The sequence below is a fragment of the Coregonus lavaretus genome (genome assembly GCF_964263955.1).
Source record: "Coregonus lavaretus genome assembly, chromosome: 21".
In the NCBI taxonomy this organism is placed as follows: Eukaryota; Metazoa; Chordata; class Actinopteri; order Salmoniformes; family Salmonidae; genus Coregonus; species Coregonus lavaretus.
The window spans coordinates 21,855,286-21,878,941 of NC_140008.1; the positions used below are offsets into that span (position 1 = coordinate 21,855,286).

Below are 23,656 nucleotides of genomic sequence, written 5' to 3' on the forward strand. Positions count from 1 at the left end.
CCTCCAAACATAACGATGGTCATTATGGCCAAACAGTTATATTTTTGTTTCATCAGACCAGAGGACCTTTCTCCAAAAAGTACGATCTTTGTCCCCATGTGCAGTTGCAAAGCGTAGTCTGGCTTTTTTATGGCGGTTTTTGGAGCAGTGGTTTCTTCTTTGCTGAGCGGCCTTTCAGGTTATGTCAATATAGGACTCGTTTTATTGTGGATATAGATACTTTTGTACCTGTTTCCTCCAGCATCTTCATAAGGTCCTTTGCTGTTGTTCTGGGATTGATTTGCACTTTTCGCACCAAAGTACGTTCATCGATAGGAGACAGAACGCGTCTCCTTCCTGAGCGGTATGACGGGTGCGTGGTCCCATGGTGTTTATACTTGCGTACTATTGTTTGTACAGATGAACGTGGTACCTTCAGGCATTTGGAAATTGCTCCCAAGGATGAACCAGACTTGTGGAGGTCTACAATTTTTTTTCTGAGGTCTTGGCTGATTTATTTTCATTTTCCCATGATGTCAAGCAAAGAGGCACTGAGTTTGAAGGTAGGCCTTGAAATACATCCACAGGTACACCTCCAATTGACTCAAATGATGTCAATTAGCCTATCAGAAGCTTCTAAAGCCATGACATAATTTTCTGGAATTTTCCAAGCTGTTTAAAGGCACAGTCAACTTGGTGTATGTAAACTTCTGACCCACTGGAATTGTGATACAGTCAATTATAAGTGGAATAATCTGTCTGTAACAATTGTTGGAAAAATTATAGCCAAAGCTATAGTTTGTTAACAAGAAATTTGTGGAGTGGTTGAAAAACTAGTTTTAATGACTCCAACCTAAGTGTATGTAAACTTCTGACTTCAACTGTATAAGGCTAGTACTGCATTGAATGTATTACCTGAAAGAGGTAGGCTAGGACCTCTCTCTTCATTCATTCATTCATTCATTCATTCATTCATTCATTCATTCATTCATTCATTCATTCATTCATTCATTCATTCATTCATTCATTCATATATATTTAAGCAATAAGGCCTGAGGGGGTGTGATATATGGCCAATATAACACGGCTAAGGGCTGTTCTTATGCAAGACGCAATGCGGAGTGCCTGGATACAGCCCTTAGCCGTGGTATGTTGGCCATATATCACAGACCCCCGAGGTGCCTTATTGCTATTATAAATTGGTTATCAACATAATTAGAAGAGTAGAAAGAAATGTTTTGTCATACCCATGGTATACGGTCTGATATACCACGGCTTTCAGCCTATCAGCATTCGGTGCTCGAACCATCCAGTTTATAAATCTATCTATCTTGAATAGGCTTGGGCGGTATCCAGATTGTCATACCTTCATACCGACCTTGTGCCATACAGGGATATTCAATAATACCGGCACTGAACACAAGGGGTGCTGTTTTCAAACCCCACTGATACTCTGTAATCCAAAGGTTAGCAATGCTAACAAGTAAATGTTTAATCCCGTAGAGAATGCTAACCTAAATGCTTACGAGCGAGAACATTTTGTACGGTTTCTGACCTAAACTATACAAGTATACAAATACCTCAAAAATGCTACTCACGGTTTGCTGCACACACAAAACAAATATTAGCAAGCAAGGCTCTCGATCCAGGAGGGGATTATCTGCTGTTACCAAGCAAATTCTTGATTTTTGCTATAAATATCGAAATGTATATAAAAAAAACGTAAGAAATAATTTCTGCGGTATTGACTGTATAGAAAAACCATCCCATTGCTTTTTCCAAATACCCCGGTATACGGTATACCGCCTAAACCTAATCTTGAACAGGACTATCTATTTTGGATGCAATTTGAATGGAATTAATGGAGAGAGAGACTGCGAGAGAGTGCTCACATGCGCACTGATTTAAAGCAACGATATTTGAGTCATGGGCTGTTTTAAAACTCTGCAACTGCAATTAAATAAATAAGGTGACCCCGAAAAGCCAGAGGGAGATGTGTAAATTAGATGCGCAGTCAGTCATTTTATTACTGTAGCATAAGCTATGCTGCAGCAAATCTAGGCCTACCTGTCACAAGAAAAAAAGTTACCATGATGAGATTGTACATGCATTGTGAACTGCGCTCCATACTGAGATGCACTGTCTGTCCCCACCCTGAGCGTTGATTGATCATTCAGATAGCGTATTAATACCGCAGAGAAGCTAGATTTAGCTGTTGATAGAAAGAATTTACCGATTGCTCACAGTTATTTATCCCGGGAAAAGGGAGTGGCTTTGGGCGGGAAATGTCGGTAACCCAGGTCCCGCTTTTCAACCCTAGTGTGTACTGTGCTCTTATAGTGGACTCTTTAGGGAGCCTGACTGCATTGCTAGGTCCACCCTGTCAGATGTCATTCCTTGGTCCAGGAGCAATGATGAGCTGACCAGCTCAGGTCCAGATGGTGTCAGGCAGGCTAGGGTCAGCCCTGTATTTAGACTGCTGCTCTACAGCCAACAGCCAAACAAGGCAAGAGCCAATCACAGAACAGGAAAATTAGATGTCTGCTTAAAATGTAAGCATTTGCTCTCTTTCTGAAAATAGTAAGTTTAGCCCAGATTTAACCTATTTGTCTGACCTGAGGCAGAAGATGTATGTATTTTATTGACATATTTTTTTAAGGCATATACTTTTCATAACATGTATTCAGACTTTGGAAGCACCCCCTATGATTTATGTGGCGTGCAATAAACAAATCTCTGAGCTAAATGTTTTACAGACATTGTTTGTATGAATGTAAAGATTTGTCCTTCAGTCTTATATTTCTTCTTTTATTTTTTATTTTAATTTTTTACATAATCCACAGACAGAGCTAAAGAGTGAGACCCAGAAATATAGGCTAGCTGAGGACTTTGGGAGATGTCTAAAAATGGTCTTCCTCCCTCTTCCTTAATCCATATATAAAGTAATGTCCGGCTGAGACCCTCTAGGGCTCTGTGTCATGTTAAAGGAATTTAGTATGTGTTTAATAAATGACTATTGTGGTGTGTAACCAGGTCACTTAAATTATGTCATTAACTTTATTTGGCCAATCTGTCTTGCACATTATGCATGACCAGAGTGCTACTGGATGAATACAACTCTCACATGCTGAAGGGCTGGTGCTCTGATGAGAAAACAGGGTCTAGTTTATGTCCCCCAGGCCCCCCTCCATAAGGGTTAGTTGGTCATACACCACAGTATGTCTTTTGTTCTGGGGCTGGGGTATAAGAGTATATATGAAATAGCCAAGGCACTACTAGTATGACAAGAAGCCATTGTTTCCGCCCCCTTGGAGCCCGTGGTGTTAGTTGGACTCATAATGGCAGTGGCTTGGTTTAAATTCCACTGACCCCCAATGACTCACTAAAGACATTGGCCACTTCCTCTCCATCAATGTTGTCTTTCTGCACACTAAACATTTAGCCTCTGTGCCATGGAGTGAAGCACAATGTTCCTTACTTGTCAACTTGTGTAAATTTTACTAAAGTCATTGCATAAATATTGCTGAAATACTGGGTCATGCACAAAATAGCCCTTGTGTTCCTTCTTATCAGACTTAACTCATCAGTTTGTCTCAAATGGCCCATGAATGAACTCATATTTCACCAAGTCTATTCATTGGTAATCAAAATCTAGACAAATATGAAATTATATGCAACTGTAGTGCTTCTGAATCGTAGGCGTATCGTCTGGAAAGCGTACGATGGGCCTATCTTGTTTCACAATTCCCTTCATCGCAAACTACTGTAACCCCTCTAAATGGCCAGTCTCAGGCAGTTGAATGCAAACCCTGATGCTCCTGAAGACTCCTGAGGTTGTAAATCTCAGATCCACCTGACCATGTCCTGGACAAGCCAGAGTCTCTGTCTGCCACATCAATTCCACTACTCTTTGGGCCCCAGGAGTGGCGATGAGAGGTCATCATGACAGACACACTCCGAACGGACAGAGGCAGAGTTGTAGACTTTGAACCGACGCCTCTTCAGCGAGTGGAGTAGAGGGGGGTAGAGTACCATCTCTCGCCATGTGATCCAATGTGACTGCCTGACTGCCATCCGGCTGGAACTTGCTGTCAAAGGAGCCAGTGAGTCTTCCCTACCAGGCTGAGTGCATGGGGCTGCGGCCTACAGCACCAGTGGGAAACGCCTGGCCAGGACAGCCATGACTAAAGAGTCATTGTGTAGCGTTAGTCCCTGGGCCCCACAGCCTCTTCCTGTCCCAAGTCCTCCTACGCATGATCACATTCATCTCCTGGATCTCCATTCTCATTTACAGTAACGACCTTAGGAATAGTTACAGGGGAGAGGAAGGGGGATGAATGATCCAGTCAGTTCCCTGCTCTGCATGGGAATTGGATTACCAGCTCCACGGTGCTGCTGCTGCAGCCTCTGTTTATCTGCACTCTGCACGGTCAGCCTCCAGGCCTACTGTAACTTTTCCTGCCTGCCTGCCGGCAGAACAACTAGGGATCGACTAACCAGAGTCATAAATGTTGCAGGCAGCCAGGCAACTTAATACAAGACATGTATTTTCACCCCTGTGCCTCTCCCCTTCTCTCCTCTGTATTTTCAGCACATCAAAAGGTCTGGATGATAGAGATTGGATTAGGACAGGGGTTTGGATCTGTCTGAGGGGTAGAGCGTTGTTGGGGATGAAGGGAACATTAGCTCCTGTGCCCCGGGTGCTTCATTAGGACAGCAGGTTGCAGGGATGATGTGGTAACTAACTTCAGAGCTAGCCAGCTCTTACTGTATTATTATTATTATTATTATTATTATTATTTATTTATTTTTCACTATCCCTCTCAAGGGGGAATTTTTGGCTGCTTTTCTGTTGCGATAAGAAGGGGGAAAAGCCACAGTGACAGAACCGGGGTATTTTTCCAGAAAAACTCAACCTGATGAAGACACAAGAATCTTACCTAGAGTCCCATTTGCAAATGAGACATTTATCTGCGTTCTACAAGAACACATTGTCTATTACATTATTCGGCATCAACTCCCCAAAGCTGCCTTGATTTTTATTTTATTCCCTGTGCATTATTCATGAAATGAAGAAAGACTGGGGGCTGCATAGTTTCACCTCCCCCCTACATTCAACCCAGAGCCCGAGCCTCTCTTTTCTGGGTGTTGTCACAGCCAAATCAAATCAAAGTTTATTGGTCGTGTACACAGTTAAGCAGATGTTATAGCAGATGCAGAGAAATGCTTGTGTTACTAGCTCCTAACAATGCAGTAAAATGTCAAACAAGTACACAAATAATAAACAAATATTTACAAAAAAACAAGAAATCAAGAAATGTCGGAATGAATCCAATTTAACAACCCAAATAGAACTGTAACAGTATTCCAAATGCAATCTATACGTATATACACCAGATTAATTTACACAAGATATACTAAGAACAATATGTACAGCAGTAGAGACACTACATGACCAAAAGCATGTGGACACCTGCTCGTCGAACATCTCATTCCAAAATCATGGACATTAATATGGAGTTGGTCCCCCCTTTTGCTGCTTTAACAGCCTCCACTCTTCTGGGAAGGCTTTCCACTAGATGTTGGAACATTGCTGCGGGGACATGCTTCCATTCAGCCACAAGAGCGTTAGTGAGGTCGAGCACTGATGTTGGGCGATTAGGCCTGGTTCGCAGTCGGTGTTCCAATTCATCCCAAAGTTGTTAGATGGGGTTGAGGTCAGTGCTCTGTGCAGGCCAGTCAAGTTCTTCCACACCGATCTCAACAAACCATTTCTGTATGGACCTCGCTTTGTGCACGCGGGCATTGTCATGCTGAAACAGGAAAGGGCCTTCCCCAAACTGTTGCCACAAAGTTGGAAGCACACAATCATCTAGAATGCAATTATTCCTCCTCCACCAAACTTGACAGTTGGTACTATGCATTGGGGCAGGTAGCGTTCTGCTGGCATCTGCCAAACCCAGATTTGTCTGTCAGATGGTGAAGCGTGATTCATCACTCCAGAGAACGCGTTTCCGCTGCTCCAGAGTCCAATTGCGTTGAGCTTTACACCACTCCAGCCGACGCTTGGCATTGCACATGGTTATCTTAGGCTTGTGTGTGGCTGCTCGGCCATGGAAACCCATTTCATGAAGCTCCCGACGAACAGTTATTGTGCTGACATCGCTTCCAGAGGTAGTTTGGAACTCGGTAGTGAGTGTTGGACCGAGGACAAGCGATTTTTATGTGCTAGGTGCTTCAGCACTTAGCGGTCCCGTTCTGTGTGGCCTACCACTTCGTGGCTGAGCCGTTGTTGCTCCTACATGTTTCCACTTCACAATAACAACACTTACAGTTGACCAGGGCAGCTCTAGCAGGGCAGAATATGAATAACTGACTTGTTGGAAAGGTGGCATCCTCTGACGGTGCCACGTTGAGTCACTGAGCTCTTCAGTACGGGCCATTCTACTGCCAATGTTTGTCTATGGAGATTGCATGGCTGTGTGCTCGATTTTATACACCTGTCAGCAACGGGTGTGACTGAAATAGTCGAATCCACTAATTTGAAGGGGTGTCCACATACTTTTGTATATATAGTGTATAATAGTGATGTCAAGAATCAAGTATACAAAGAAATATGCAGTGTGTATGAACAGTGTAACTAAAATGCAATGTACAGTAGTAGAAATATTAGAATGAGCTGTGTTGAGAATACAGTATATAAACACACAGTGCAAAATCCCATGGCAAAATTGATAGAATTGTAGGAAATTAGCTTCCGGACCAGAGACTGGAATATTGTATACAGTGGGGAGAACAAGTATTTGATACACTGCCGATTTTGCAGGTTTTCCTACTTACAAAGCATGTAGAGGTCTGTAATTTTTTATCATAGGTACACTTCAACTGTGAGAGACGGAATCTAAAACAAAAATCCAGAAAATCACATTGTATGATTTTTAAGTAATTCATTTGCATTTTATTGCATGATTCCGTCTCTCACAGTTGAAGTGTACCTATGATAAAAATTACAGACCTCTACATGCTTTGTAAGTAGGAAAACCTGCAAAATCGGCAGTGTATCAAATACTTGTTCTCCCCACTGTATATGTATGTGAATGGTGAGTATGGACAGTATGTGAATATAAATGTGTGTACAGCAGTAGTTACAGTTGAAGTCGGAAGTTTACATACACCTTAGCCAAATACATGTAAACTCAGTTTTTCACAATTCCTGACATTTAATCCTAGTAAAAATTCCCTGTCTTAGGTCAGTTAGGATCACCATTTTATTTAAAGAATGTGAAATGTCAGAATAATAGTAGAGAGAATGATTTATTTTAGCTTTTATTTCTTTCATCACATTCCCAGTGGGTCAGAAGTTTACATACACTCAATTAGTATTTGGTAGCATTGCCTTTAAATTGTTTAACTTGAGTCAAACGTTTCGGGTAGCCTTCCACAAGCTTCCCACAATAAGATGGGTGAGTTTTGGCCCATTCCTCCTGACAGAGCTGGTGTAACTGAGTCAGGTTTGTAGGCCTCCTTGCTCCCACATGCTTTTTCAGTTCTGCCCACACATTTTCTATAGGATTGATGTCAGGGCTTTGTGATGGCCACTCCAATACCTTGACTTTGTTGTCCTTAAGCCATTTTGCCACAACTTTGGAAGTATGCTTGGGGTCATTGTCCATTTGGAAAACCCATTCGCGACCAAGCTTTAACTTCCTGACTGATGTCTTGAGATGTTGCTTCAATATATCCACATAATTTTACTTCCTCATGATGCCATCTATTTTGTGAAGTGCACCAGTCTCTCCTGCAGCAAAGCACCCCCACAGCATGATGCTGTTGATCTCTGGGAGACAGAACGCGTCTCCTTCCTGAGCGGTATGACAGCTGCGTGGTCCCATGGTGTTTATACTTGCGTAATATTGTTTGTACAGATGACCGTGGTACCTTCAGGCGTTTTAGAAATTGCTCCCAAGGATGAACCAGACTTGTGGAGGTCTACAATTTTCTTTCTGAGGGCTTGGCTGATTTCTTTTGATTTTCCCATGATGTCAAGCAAAGAGGCACTGAGTTTGAAGGTAAGCCTTGAAATACATCCACAGGTACACCTCCAATTGACCTCAAATGATGTCAATTAGCCTATCAGAAGTTTCTAAAGCCATGACATCATTTTCTGGAATTGTCCATGCTGTTTAAAGGCACATTCAACTTAGTGTATGTAAACTTCTGACCCACTGGAATTGTGATACAGTGAATTATAAGTGAAATAATCTGTCTGTAAACAATTGTTGGAAAAATTACTTGTGTCATTCACAAAGTAGATGTCCTAACCGACTTGCCAAAACTATAGTTTGTTAACAAGAAATTTGTGGAGTTGAAAAACAAGTTTTAATGACTCCAACCTAAGTGTATGTAAACCTCTGACTTCAACTGTATATAGGATGAGCAATAACTAGAATACAGTATATACATATAAAGTGGGTAAAACAGTATGCAAACTTTACTAAAGTGACCAGTGTTCAATGATCTATATAGGGAAGCAGTCTCTTAAGTTGCAGGGTAGAGTACCGGGTGGTAGCCGGCTAGTAACAGTGACTAAAGTTCAGGGCAGTGTACTGGACGGAGGCCAGCTAGTGGTGACTGTTTAACAGTCTGATTGCCTGGAGATAGAAGCTGTTTCTCAGTCTCTCGGTCCAAGCTTTGATGTACCTGTACTGTCTGTGCACTCACACTCACACACACTCACAAACTCACTGACTCACGGCAGGGCCTGCAGAGTGATGCCAGTGTTTTAGACAGGGTGACATTTTCCACCCTGCTCTCTGCCCCGCTCTCCTAGCAACTAGCTGCCTGCTTTTTACACTGCCTCAGAACACCAGGGTGTAATGAGGGTATTGTCCCTGCAGCTACAGTGCATTCGGAAAGTATTCAGACCCCTTGACTTTTTCCACATTTTGTTACATTGCAGCCTTATTCTAAAATGGATTTAAAAAATAAATAATCCTAATCAAACTACACACAATACCCCATAATGACAAAGCAAAAACAGGTTTTTAGAAATGTTTTCACGTTTATAAAAAATCATCTTGTTGACATAGGTATTCAGACTCTTTGCTATGATACTCGAAATTGAGCTCAGGTGCATCCTGTTTCCATTGATCATCCTTGAGATGTTTCTACAACTTGATTGGAGTCAACCTGTGGTAAATTCAATTGATTGGACATGATTTGGAAAGGCACACACCTGTCTATATAATGTCCCACAGTTGACAGTGCATGTCAGAGCAAAAACCAAGCCATGAGATCGAAGGAATTGTCTGTAGAGCTCCGAGACAGGATTGTGTCGAGGCACAGGTCTTGGGAAGGGTACTAAAAAATGTGTGCAGCATTGAAGGTCCCCAAGAACACAGTGGCCTCCATCATTCTTAAATGGAATAAGTTTAGAACCACCAAAACTCTTCCTAGAGCTGGCCTCCCCGGCCAAACTGAGCAATCGGGGGAGAAGGGCCTTTGTCAGGGAGGTGACAAAGAACCAGATGGTCACTCTGACAGAGTTCGCCAAAAGGCACCTAAAGGACTCAAGATTCTCTGGTCTGATTTAAACCTAGATTGAACTATTTGGCCTGAATTCCAAGCGTCATGTCTGGAGGAAACCTGCATGGTGGTGGCAGCATCATGCTGTTGGGATGTTTTTCAGCGGCAGGGACTGGGAGACTAGTCAGGATCAAGGGAAAGAAGAACAGAGCAAAGTACAGAGAGATCCTTGATGAAAACCTGCTCCAGAGCGCTCAGGACCTCAGACTGGGGCGAAGGTTCACCTTCCAACAGGACAACGACCCTAAGCACACAGCCAAGACAACGCAGGAGTGGCTTCAGGACAAGTCTCTGAATGTCCTTTAGTGGCCCAGCCAGAGCACGGACATAAAACCCGATCGAACATCTCTGGAGAGATCTGAAAATAGCTGTGCAGCGACGCTCCCCATCCAACCTGACAGAGCTTGAGAGGATCTACGGAGAAGAATGGGAGAAACTCCCCAAATACAGGCGTGCCAAGCTTGTAGCGTAATACCCAAGAAGACTTGAGGCTGTAATCGCTGCCAAATGTGCGTCAACAAAGTATTGAGTGAAGGGTCTGAATACTTATGTAAATGTGATATTTCCGTTTTAAAAAAAATATATTCTCATCATGGGGTATTGTGTGTAGCTTGATGTATCAAACCCCTTTATTATCTACATGGAGCAGAGCATTTCAAGTAGAGAGAGACCTTGGGAGTCCTGATGTTATTTTTCCAGTGATGACATCACTTCCTGACATTCTTAGTAAGGCTGTTTTCCTCTGGCCTAGGGAGATGCCTTTTCAGATATGCTTGTGTTCCTCTGGGGTTGTGGCTAGTTGCTGCTAGTCTGCAGTTTTGGGAGGCTGCCTTACATGATCCCTTTGTTTTTGTTCAGTGAAAGTTATTGCATGGTCAGTAAATGTGGTCTTATGGTCAGTAAAGTCTTTACTGAAATGTTAGCGGTATGGGTACTGAATTTCATCAAATCATAATGTTTGCTCTGCATCTTTCATCATGAGAGGAAATGTAAGACGGCCATCTCTGTTAAATTTCTCCTGTGCACTGCCCCTTAGTACTGTCCCATGTGTTAACAGGGCTCCCACTCTGGGACGAGGGATCTTCTCTAGAGGGAAAAATACTTTTGGAAATGGGGAGATCGTTTACAAGATAGATTAATTACATTGAAACTCAACCATCGGAACTCCATGAAAACATCTGACTCTAGTTGAGGTATAGAGTGAGTGAAAGGGAGACCGGGCAGGCTAAATGGCATAGCAGTGATGTTGGAACTGCCCTGTGTGTCTCAGAACACATCATCCCCTGACATTGAAAAGAGAAACCTTGGAGAATGAAACAGAGAAACACTTAAAAGAGAAACCTGATCTGCTGAACTGGCATTTTGGGAATCTCCACCCAAATTCCTGGGAATACATAAGGACGTTTCTCCCCTCTTCACACCAAAAAATACATTCCTCTCAGTCAGTCCAGCCCCTGAGAATGAGAACCCTGGCTTGAAGTCTCTTTCCCAGACAGATCCAACTTGGCTTGTACTCTGGCCTCCATACTGCTGTTCCCCCTCAGGCTTATCCATGGAGAGATCCTAGTGGTGACAGGCTTCTGTGTGGAGGTCGGGTTACTGAAAGGTGAGCTCTGGGCCCAGATTACTGGCCAGTCCATTCTGCACTGTGCTCTATTGTGCTGCATTGCACTGTGAAGCTTTGTTCTGTATGTTGTGTTACTGTATGGTGTGTCACAGTACAGACGTGGATGTGGTGAGCCAGAGAGGAGCAGGCAGGCCAAGGATGGGATGATGAGCTCATGGAGTTACTTATTCATGAGTATCGAGCGATGGAGGAAAGCTGACGTAAGGCAGACAGACGGGACAGACCGACACAGAAACTCTCGGAACATGAACCCGTGTAGCTCAGTTGGTAGAGCATGGCGCTTGCAACGCCAGGGTTGTGGGTTCGATTCCCACGGGGGGCCAGTATGAAAAAAGAAAAAAAAGAATGTATGCACTCACTAACTGTAAGTTGCTCTGGATAAGAGCATCTGCTAAATGACTAAAATGTAAAATGAACGTTTGCTCCTGCACTGCACTGCACTGTCAGCTATGCCTGGTAGTTGAGTTAATTAGTAATAGTATTCTGCACTTCGATGGCACCAGTAACCTGTATCATCACAACACTCAAAAGTGAGGAGCAAAGAGTAACAGCAGTTCATGGGTCAACAGGAGGCTTTGGTGTAATGGCCAAAGCTGTGTTTCTGCTGTAAGACAGGAGCCAGTCTGTCCTGGGCCTAGCCATAAGTCTTCAGTTGTCTCCACTCTTCATGAAGTCAACACAGTGGTTTATAGGAGACCTAGGCCTATTCATTTTAATGCTCAGATTATTCAGATGAATTATACTTGTTTATTAATGCAGCTCATAGCCTGCAGGTTCTCCCACAGGAAAGTTATTTTCCTGCAGGATAAGTAAGGGCTGCGCTGAAAAACATAACTTTCCATAGCATTTTGCCTTTATGTTGTTGTCATTGGTCCATTGAAGCTCGTTTTTCTCTGACTGACAGACTGAAGAGGCTCTAGCTGTGTTCTATGTTGTAAGGACTGGCTGTACTGTATGTGTAAGCTGTTTCCCAACAGATGCAGTGCTGGCCCTAAACACCACTATATATACTGGGCCAGAATCAAGCCCTTCTTTGGCTCTGGACCACATTCAGCATATTGTGATATCTCTGCCGCAGAGAGAGAATACTATCACTTTGAGATTAAGCAGTGACCGGAGAATGAAAACACAGGCTGTGCTTTCATAGTACACAGGCTGTCCTGGGAGGATAGGCTCTGCTCCCAGGCCCACTATGATGAGTTCAAACTGCCTTGTGTTATTGAAAACATCCATTAGGCCCAGCGGTGCAGCTACGCCAGGGGACCCATATGGGAATGGGCTAGTGTCAGTAAACAACAGGCTTATGTCGGAGAGGAAGCAGCACAGCACCAACAACTGAAGTTACATTCACAGGGGGTCTTAGTTCGATGAAACTGTGAAACAGACCTTGCTGCTGTAACATATATTTTTATTTATTTTTTGGGACCCACTTATTATTTTTTCATCACAAGCCCCCCTCCTCCCTTGCTCTGATTCAGTGCTATTGCAAGGTTGTTACCCGTTGTCATCATAGTAGTCACTGTGGGTTGCTGAGCTCAGTCCATTGAGAGATTATTTTGGGGACTTGAGGTGTTGTGGTTTTCCTCCTATCCCATTGTTCTGCCCTTCACACTGTAAATACCTCTCATGTTGCTGTCTTGGCACAAACCATGTGACAGTAGTCTGGCCGATTCTTTGCGCGCGTGCGTATTCTGCCCTGATTTTCCATTAGCATTGTATTGTACCCAAGCTGTTACTGTCAGTATGAATTATCCGGTAGACCACACCTTTACCAGGGACTGAGTTGACCTTGTTTAGTTGAGGAAGTTTGGCTGCTATATACTGTAGCCTACATGCAGACATGCCGTCACCTGCTGGATGAGTCAGGTGCTTTTCAACCATTTCACTCATAACGTCATAACTCTGAACAGGCCATGCCTAGAGGTTAGAGTGTAGAGTGGTGTTGTTGAGGGAGAAAACACAGGCTTAGTACTGTACACAGCTCTGTCTGCTCTGTGCACAGCATAGAGGATGTGATGGTTGATGGGGTGCTCGTCTGAACTTGCTATACAATCAAGGCACATCACAGATCTTACCACTGACCTGAGGAGAGAAGCTATCATAGAAATATTATTACTTTAATGTAATTCTTTTTTGGTATGGTACCTATCACCGTCATGCTCTAACAGTATTACCTACGTCTGCACGTGTGTTTACAGCATGCGTGTGTGTCCGTGTGCAGGGGCCTGTAAGAGATGGTGGCTGGCAGACAGATGCTTGAAGTCATACTGTTTTTCCACTTGAGCAGAGCACAAGTCTCCTGGTAAAGTCATTTCCTTGGGAGGCATGCTGCAGGGGCTGGGGATAGTGCTCAGTGTACCCTGAGTAATCCCTAGATGTGTCCATTACACACACACACACACACACACACACACACACACACACCCATCATTGACAGAATGTGACATACACCAACTAACGCCGTCTCATGTAGGTTGTCATGAACTATTTATCTTAACTATCTATTTGGGTTTGGATGGAATCAGAGCGTGGAGGGTAAGGAGGAGCTGGTTTACCTGCTGACGTTAATGGAAGGAAGGACAACCCGTCTGACCCAACTTTATTTGTGGTCACTTCCGTTTACGTGTCATTATCAGGCCGATATTGGCCTTTTCTAGTCTATCGTCTATCGACTATCGAAAATCAGTAGCAGCAAGCAAGCTATCTCATTCTCCAACAGAAAGGTGCAGTATTGAGAAACTGATGAATTTAGTGGCCTGTTGCAAATATTAGTTTAGTTTAATTCACTAATAACAAGGCTCGTGTCGACGTGCCCGGACATGCATGTAATAAGCAAGCTTGTGACCTGCAAAGATTACAATAACTAATTCATCCTTGGTGTTAGCTAGCTAGCTATATTAGCTACTATTCTAGCTAGCTGGCTAGATAACCACGGTGCTAAGATATCAGATGGGAGCGAATAGCCAACGTAGCTAGCTAACGTTAGTTGTTTATCATTTTGAACGTGCACCATTTTCGGCAACGAGCCATCTGTCTTGCGGTGTAACCACAGAGTTTCTAAACCTCTTTGGTGTAACTTTAGCTATTTACTGGTGTACTGATCTGACCATCCGCAATCGTATCCGTAAATTGACACTTGATAGTCAGATTAGATGATTGTCGTAATAGGGAAAGAAGGAAGTGTTTGCCTAAATAAAGGTTGGCAATAGGTTTAGCTACCTAAGAATCTTCCTGCATTATGTCAGTGTTGTAACTGAATGAAAAGCACATTTCCAGTTTTTGAAAATGTAACATTTCCAGCACGGGGCAATTTATCCCTGTCTAGTGTCAAATTGGCTGTCCAGGACAGACAATGGACCCTGAGATTGAACATTGGGTGGGGACTGAGGTTGAATGCTTAATTTTTTGGGTGGATTATTTAGCCATCCAAGAAGTTGTAGATCAGCGTGCGTGTATGCGTTCTCACTTCTCAAACTATGGGCAGATTTGAGTCATTCAGACAGGACGTGAATCGTCGTTAAATCGTTTTCCTACTCTCGCTCTCCTTGTTAGATATTATGCATATTTATGGCTTGGTAGCAAATGTCATCGCCATTGAGCTAGTTATCATAGTAGCATTAAACAGCAGCCAGCAAGTGATATGAGAGATGTGAAAAGGAGCGGAGTTACAGCCTCGCTCTATCCAATCGTAGCAGTAGGATCAAGTTACAACCCGCCCATTTTTTGACAGATAGCTGAACTAGCCAATAGGCGATAGGCACAGGCGAGCATGACGTATTTCTGGTTAAATCTCAGGATGGATGTAAACTTCCGGTTATCGTAGAATGCCGTGCTACCGTATGCTAGCATTGAATGCTTGTCGTCAAAAACATCCGAAACGGTTAATTTTCGTCGTTGTTGTTTATCTTTATGTTTGTTCATGTTTTTACTTGTAATACTTCGTCTTGACTTATAACACGATGACGTGTAAACGTACGAAAGTGTGTACACTTTGTACACGCAATGTACAGTGTCTGCCAGATGCAATTCTTCTGTTAGTTTTTTCACTTTTCCCAAAGACAGTGAATTACATAATTACACACATTACATCACACTTTTGTGCTTTCTGCATCACTTTCCTACTGTCTTGCACCACTTGGCTATACTGTCTCCCACCACTTACCTATTGTCTTGTGCCATTTACCTTCCTTCAAACAGTATTGGCAGAGCAGTAGGTGAGTGGTGCAGCATTGTAGCCTAGTACCAATAACAATAGTAGAGTGAAGGTTTTGCTCCTAATTCCTCTTGAAAAATAGAAACATCAAGTACAAAAGCAAGGAAGTTGGGCCATATGTTTATAAAGAAAGAAGTAAAGATGACAGGACAGTTTTGAGTAGAACATCAGCAGTTTGAAGAATAGCTGAGTGGAATATGTTACTGTCATTGCAGTCCTCAAGTCAGGAAAAAGTAGTAATCTCATTATTGTTTACATTTCAAACCAAACTCCAATTTGTTTACAACAGACCCAACAACAAAGCATGGCAATTCCCACTCAGCTACCCTGGTCTGTATTAGGCTACCACTGTTCAGCTATCGTGAAAACCACAAGTTCTAAAGTGTTCCCTTAGCAATGGCAATCAAAGCTGTGGTAACATTAAACGAGTAAAACGTGTTGAACAGAACCTTGAACAAGTTCAACAGAACTTTGAACGTGTCACTTAATCTAGTCCTACTCTCAGCTGGTGTGGTGGCTTTAGTTTCTTCATTGAGCGGTAGCAGTGGGCTCTCACAGAGATCTCATTTGTAGCCCTGTTTTTACCTGATACTTTCATAAAAGTACAAACACATGAAGTGAGAGGTATATACACATGATTAAACTTTATTTAAAGCATGATTAACCTGAAGCAGGACGGAGTCATGACTTAAAACACCAAAGCAAGGCTTCTAGCTCAGGCTAGCTAGCGTTAGCATATTACCTTCAAAGTTGCAAAGAAAAGAAGAAACGTAAAATTTGAAGCCTTTATCCAGTTTGCTACGTGGTGTCGTACTAGATGTCCGGACGACCCTCCGTATATCATTAACAGATACTTTAGGCAACTCCAGCAAACACCTTGTAAACGTCATCTCTGCCATCATAACGGTCTACTGTCACTGTCTGTTTTTTTCTCGTAACCGGAAATGCCCAAGTATCCTTACGCCAATGCGGAAGTGATGCGTGCATAGAGCCTATTAAGTTGTTAAAATTTTTCATCCTGGCAGCTGAATTGTTTAAGATAAATGTTCTCATCAGCATTTTCAAATATAATGATATTGAATATCGGCCTAAAATATCAACCTCCTTGACCCCCAAAAATCGGTATTGGCATCAGCGCAACTAATGTGGTCGTTCTCAAATGTCAACATTCATTAACACAACTAAGAGTAGCTCTGTTTGTTTACTGTGTGAAAAGTCAGAGGAGAATAAAGCAGAAGTGAGAAGCATTGGTTCTTATCGTTATTGGAGCCATAAGGCCTCTCCTTCTCTGTTCTCTGTTCTCTGTCCCCCCCCCCCCCCCCCCAGGCTTTCATGAGTACATGACCCTGACATGTGCTGAGCATTTAAACTCTGGAGGGCCTGAAATGGCAAAGGAAGCCATTTTATTGGAGGATAAATGATTTACATCCAGGCGGCTGATAAAGCTGTGTGAATCAGAATGTAGCAACAGTAGGGGCCTGGCCGCTCAGGCAGACCTGGTCACAGTCAATGCTCCTGAAAATACTTTAGCGCATTGTTTCTCTCTCTCTCTCTCTCTCTCTCTCTCTCTCTCTCTCTCTCTCTCTCTCTCTGTCTCTGTCTCTGTCTCTGTCTCTGTCTCTGTCTCTGTCTCTGTCTCTGTCTCTCTGTCTCTCTGTCTCTGTCTCTGTCTGTCTGTGTCTTGGTGTGAAAGAAAGGTTGTGTACATGTGCTGTCTTGCATATCTCATTTGGCATGCTTTGCCTAGTCGCAGGGATGTACTTCTGGAATGGTTGTCAATTCAGTATCAGTTGTTGATCTTATAGAGCCTACAGGGTACAGATACTTACATGTTCATGAATATTTTTACATGAACAACACATCTCTGTCCCTGAGTCAGAGGAAGGTAAAGTCATGGTATTAGTCGTAGGAAAGACTCATAGTATTAGCCCATGATCTGTGCTCACATTTTCTGAGAATGTGTTTAATGTATGATATAACAGGCCCATGGAATTGACTGTAGCCCGCGCTTTCTTTTTCTCCTCCCTCCCTCCCCGTGTGCATATGGACAGAGTCTGTGTGACGCGTCAGTGAGGAGGGGTCCGTGGGGGCGGCCTGCGTAGTGTTCTCTCACAGAGGAAGTGTGTTGGCTGGAGTCCACCAGTCAGTCTCTGTGGGTCTGTCTAGGTCCTAAGCCAAGCCTAAACACTGCCTCGCTCCCAGGCAGGGACCAAGCCATGGGAGAGATTGAGACACCCCTTCCCCTCTCTCTCTACTTTTCTCCTTCTCTCCCTTTCTCCCCCTCTCCTCCAGCACAGCTCAGACATGGGGAGAGGAGGAGACACCGGAGCTCTCTTCAGACAGTCTGCTTCAGGGTGAAACTGGAATCCAACCTTCTTTCTCTTTCCCTCTATATTACCCCCCTCTCTTTCCCTCTATATTATCCCCCTCTCTTTCCCTATATATTATCCCCCTCTCTTTCCCTCTATATTATCCTCCTCTCTTTCCCTCTATATTATCCCCCTCTCTTTCCCTCTATATTATCCCCCTCTCTTTCCCTCTATATTACCCCCCTCTCTTTCCCTCTATATTACCCCCCTCTCTTTCCCTCTATATTATCCCCCTCTCTTTCCCGCTATATTATCCCCCTCTCTTTCCCTCTATATTATCCCCCTCTCTTTCCCTCTATATTATCCCCCTCTCTTTCCCTCTATATTATCCCCCTCTCTTTCCCGCTATATTATCCCCCTCTCTTTCCCTCTATATTATCCCCCTCTCTTTCCCGCTATATTATCCCCCTCTCTTTCCCTCTATATTATCCCCCTCTCTTTCCCGCTATATTATCCCCCTCTCTTTCCCTCTATATTATCCCCCTCTCTTTCCCGCTATATTATCCCCCTCTCTTTCCCTCTATATTATCCCCCTCTCTTTCCCGCTATATTATCCCCCTCTCTTTCCCTCTATATTATCCCCCTCTCTTTCCCTCTATATTATCCCCCTCTCTTTCCCTCTATATTATCCCCCTCTCTTTCCCTCTATATTATCCCCCTCTCTTTCCCTATATATTATCCTCCTCTCTTTCCCTCTATATTATCCTCCTCTCTTTCCCTCTATATCCCAGAACACAGCATGAGAGAGTCACTCACCTCACCTGACTCGGGGCTTAGCTGTGTATAGATCTGTGGTGGGGATGATACTGACAGTTTCTCACTATATATTCTCAGCCTCCTAACAAGCTCTGAAGTACGAAGGTTAGCCCTCAGGTGAAATCAAAGGCTAACAGTATGCTGAGTCTGACTGACTTTGGTATAGCTCCACTGTTCCCTCCTAGACCTAGCTAGCTGTACTGTACAGTAGGGTTGGGCAGTATCCAGATTTTCATATCCTCATACCGTCCTTCTCTCACGCCGGGATTTACGTTATTACCGGCTTAGTACACAAGGGGGCGCCTAAAAACCCTGCAAAAAAGCCCATTGGGCATCTATTACCAGAATGCTAAGAAAATTAGCACAAGTAATGGTGAATTTCCATGTAGGCAGCTAGCTAAATATGCTAACGACCGCAAACGAAAATAAACGAATTGCAAAGAATGGCAATCCAGCTCATGAAGTTATACATACAGTACCAGTCAAATGTTTGGACACACCTACTCATTCCATGGTTTTTCTTTATTTTTACTATTTTCTACATTGTAGAATAATAGTGAAGACATAAACTATGAAATAACACATGGAATCATGTAATTACCAAAAAAGTGTTAAACTAATCAAAATATATTTTACATTTGAGATTCTTCAAATAGCCACCCTTTTGACTTGATGACAGTTTTGCACACTCTTGGCATTCTCTCAACCAGCTTCATGAGGTAGTCACCTGGAATGCATTTCAATTAACAGGTGTGCCTTCTTAAAAGTTAATTTGTGGTATTTCTTTCCTTTGTAATGCGTTTGCGCCAAACAGTTGTGTTGTGACAAGGTAGGGGGGGGGGGGTATACAGAAGATGGCCCTATGTGGTAAAAGACCAAGTCCATATTATGGCAAGAACAGCTCAAATAAGCAAAGAGAAACGACAGTCCATCATTACGTTAAGACATGAAGGTCAGACAATACGGAACATTTCAAGAACTTCGAAACGTTTCTTCAAGTGCAGTCACAAAAACCATCAAGCGCTATGATGAAACTGGCTCTCATGAGGACCGCCACAGGAATGGAAGACCCAGAGTTACCTCTACTGCAGAGGTTAGGATCATTAGAGTTACCAGCCTCAGAAATTCAGCCCAAATAAATGCTTCACAGAGTTCAAGTAACAGACACATCTCAACATCAACTGTTCAGAGGGGACTGTGTGCATCAGGCCTTCCATGGTCGAATTGCTGCAAAGAAACCACTACTAAAGGACACCAGTAAGAAGAAGAGACCTGCTTGGGCCAAGAAACACAAACAATGGACATTAGACCAGTGGAAATTTGTCATTTGGTCTGGAGTCCAAATTGGAGATTTTTGGTTCCAACCGCCGTGTCTTTGTGAGACGCGGTGTGTGTGAACGGATGATCTCCGCATGTGTATTTCCCACCATAAAGAATGGAGGAGGAGGTGTTATGGTGTGGGGGTGCTTTGCTGGTGACACTGTCTGTGATTTATTTAGAATTCAAGGCACACTTAACCAGCATGGCTACCACAGCATTCTGCAGCGATACACCATCCCATCTGGTTTGGGCTTAGTCCCACTATCATTTGTTTTTCAACAGGACAATGACCCAACACACCTCCAGGCTGTGTACGGGCTATTTTACCAAGGAGAGTGATGGAGTGCTGCATCAGATGACCTGGCCTCCACAATCCCTCAACCCAATTGAGATGGTTTGGGATGAGTCGACCGCAGCCAACAAGTATTCAGCATATGTGGGAACTCCTTCAAGACTGTTGGAAAAGCATTCCAGGTGAAGCGGGTTGAGAGAATGCCAAGAGTGTGCAAAGCTGTCATCAAGGCAAACGGTGGCTATTTGAAGAATCTCAAATATAAAATATATTTTGATTTGTTGAACCCTTTTTGGTTTGCTACATGATTTCAAATGTGTTATTTCATAGTTTTGATTTCTTCACTATTATTCTACAATGTAGAAAATAGTACAATTAAAGAAAAACCCTTGAATGAGTAGGTGTGTCCAAACTTTTGACTGGTACTGTATATTTACAGAAATAAGACGGGTCCTGCTTCTGTTGCCTGTTTGAGTGTTTGTTTAATAGCCTACTGATTCTGTGAGCACCAAGCCTCAAGCGACCACAACATGTCGGATAAACAATTTCACAAAAATTCGGCTGTTTTTAATCTTTGCTATGCTGTAATAAAGGCTTCACAGCCTCTGGTATTATTTATAATTGATTTAGTGTTTACAGTGTTCCAAATTGTCAAATTTGTTATTTATAATAATAATAACTCTCAGTTTTCTCCTCCTTATTATTATTATTATTATTATTATTATTATTATTATTATGATGATCATGGTCCTCTGTAGCTCAGCTGGTAGAGCACGGCGCTTGTAACGCCAAGGTAGTGGGTTCGATCCCCGGGACCACTCATACACAAAAATGTATGCACGCATGACTGTAAGTCGCTTTGGATAAAAGCGTCTGCTAAATGGCATATTATTATTATTATATTATTATCATTATAATTATAAGTATAACAACCATCGAGCTGTAGGCCTAAGAGCTCATCCTGTTTAGTCTTAATACCGTAACTTACTTAGGCCTATATTTCAATACTTATGTAGGCTGCTGTATCAATCAATCATTCATTTGTTCATGTCATCACATAGCATACGAGTCATTCATGATTTGAAATGCAATCAAGCATTTTCATTTTTAAATAAAAGAACAAAGCAACCCTTGAATAATTAGCGTAAACAATAAACCGTTCATTTTCAGAAATTGCATTCACGAATGAATGCGACTGTTTTTAGTCTTTGCTGTAATAAAGGTTTTACTTTTTTTTTTTTTACTGCAGACTCTGGTACGCTTATAATTTATTGTTGTTTGCATTGTTCCAATCGGTCAGGAATATTATATTGTAATCGAACAACACCTGTTTGGTACACATAATATGCACGCAGCACTTGCTCCTTACCTTATTTTTCTTGATCTCCAGTATTTTCTACAACTAGTTAAATGTATTCCACACATCTGACTTCACCTTTACCTCCTGAGCAACCAGTAAACATTCCCCCGTTTCGAGTTTGTCACGTCCTCTGCATCCATTTTGCTGTCAAATGTGGTACGGTGTTCAGAGTTTGTTATAACCAATTTATTGATGTGATCATGATATGCTAAAGGTCAGCATGCAAAGCATACATGTGTCATGTAAAGAGAGCAAGGGTTGAGGGAATAGGGAATGTTTTTCCTAAACAAATGAAGGATTTCAGTAACAGAACTTTTCAGTCAGTAATGGCTGTAATTATGTTGCAGCTTCAGAAACACGGACAGCGTGATAAACACTGTTGATGTTCTGTGGTGGTCACTGCAGCAGGGAGGAGAGTGAGACAATGGGTGCTAGTCAAACAGTCACTGGCTGTCTTTCTTTAACACAGCGCAGCAAGTCGGAGTCCAGCCCTGCACAATCAAATCAATACCTTCCCACGGGGGGCCAGTATGAAAAAATTATTTAATCAAACAGTGCGCTTAAAGCATCAGACAAGCTCAGTGCATATAGTTGATTTGATTTAAAACACATAGAATGTGTCTATATATGGAAAAATAAAATGTTGACCAATCGATTGGTCGAAAGAGCAGACGACTCTCGGTCGACCAATATTTTTTTTTTTGTCGCGGACATCCCTAGACAGGTGAAATGAAGAACCCAATCTGCTTTATCTCCTAACGTATTGCATAAGTTGACTGCACGTATTTACTTAAAAAGTAGCTACAAATATAACGATTTATTGAAAAACCATTCCTTGGCTATTTCCAAATACCCCAGTATACGGTATACCGCCCAAGCTTACTGTACAATCTGTTTCTCTTCACTTTAGTTGGGCTGAATCTCAAACTTGGCCTTGCTGAACATATATCCTTTCTGATCCAGTGTTCTAGGTGAACGTCATGGCTGAAGTAGGGGACATGTAGGCTAGTCTCCCTGGCTGGTTGTGCCAGACTGTCGTGGAGCCAAGCTGGCTTCAGAGGGTTAGCGTCCAGTGGCACAGAATAATCAAATCATCACTGTCCTGTCTCTCTGTTTGTCAGCTGCAGCTCAGACCTTAAAGCAGAGAGGAGAGGGACCAACCCAGTAGTGGAGGAGAACCAGTGGTGTGAATGAAGTTGAGGAAAGGGTAGAGTCAGTCAGAATAGGGAACAGAAATGTAATGGTCATAAATGAGATCACACCATTTTAATCCATCCTCCTTAAGCCGCCTCTATAGGCTCAAACTGGCTACTGATATCATGTAGGCTAGATGTTGAGTTGTTCCAAGTAGGTCTTCAGTTAATGGGGATTGCCTCAGCTATGTGTGGTTGTGTGTAGAATGTGCACAGTGCTTACTGGATAGGTTAACCTCAAAAAGAAGAAGAGGGTCACATGAGGACAGACCGCTGAAAGTATGCGCTGTGTTGACTGGGTTAGGGTTTTCACTGATGTCATTGGAAACACAGACACACACATCATTTTTACTACAAAACATAGAAGCACGCCATTTTCACATATGTTGATGTTGGGGTGCTGCTGGAGATGATGAATATGAAGTTGAACAATTGTGAAGTTTCCCTTTAACTCTGGAGACGAAAGGTTACTGGTTCTTCTCTTAGACACCTTAGCTGGAATTCTCATCAATAGAAGTATGGAGTGTCTGTACTCTGTATGCCTGCGCTGTGTGTCTGTAGCTTTCCTTTCATTTGACATACTCTTGATATTACCCAGTGTGATCATTGAGGAAATACAGCCTGGCACAGGAATAAAGTAGTGACTCAACATGTGTTTGTTATTCAATGTCAGACGACTGGGTTCTCATTCATGGCTCATTTAATTGAATCCATCATGTGCATGTCACTGTAAGCGCTCATACAATGTCTCCCTCCAACCCTAACCACTCTCCTTCTCCCCATCTCTCTCTCAGGACCAGTTTGAAAACCTTGACAAGCATACTCAATGGGGGATCGACTTCCTAGAGAGGTATGCAAAGTTTGTCAAGGAAAGGCTGGAGATCGAACAGACATATGCAAAACAGTTAAGGTAAGAACCTATTCAAACTCTCTGGCCCATGTGGCTTTTATCGTAACTGTTT

The 23,656-nt window shown here is 42.8% G+C and overlaps 1 protein-coding gene across 3 annotated transcripts in view; it reads left to right on the plus strand.

Moving 5' to 3' along the window:
- Window positions 1-23,656, plus strand: part of LOC311149310 (formin-binding protein 1-like) — a 70,001-nt gene that overhangs the window by 27,339 nt on the left and 19,006 nt on the right. For all 3 annotated transcript variants that reach the window (XM_084186449.1, XM_084186450.1, XM_084186448.1), the window contains exon 2: window positions 23,489-23,604. In XM_084186449.1, the coding sequence (XP_084042575.1) occupies window positions 23,489-23,604 (116 nt within the window). The remainder of the gene's footprint in view (window positions 1-23,488; window positions 23,605-23,656) is intronic.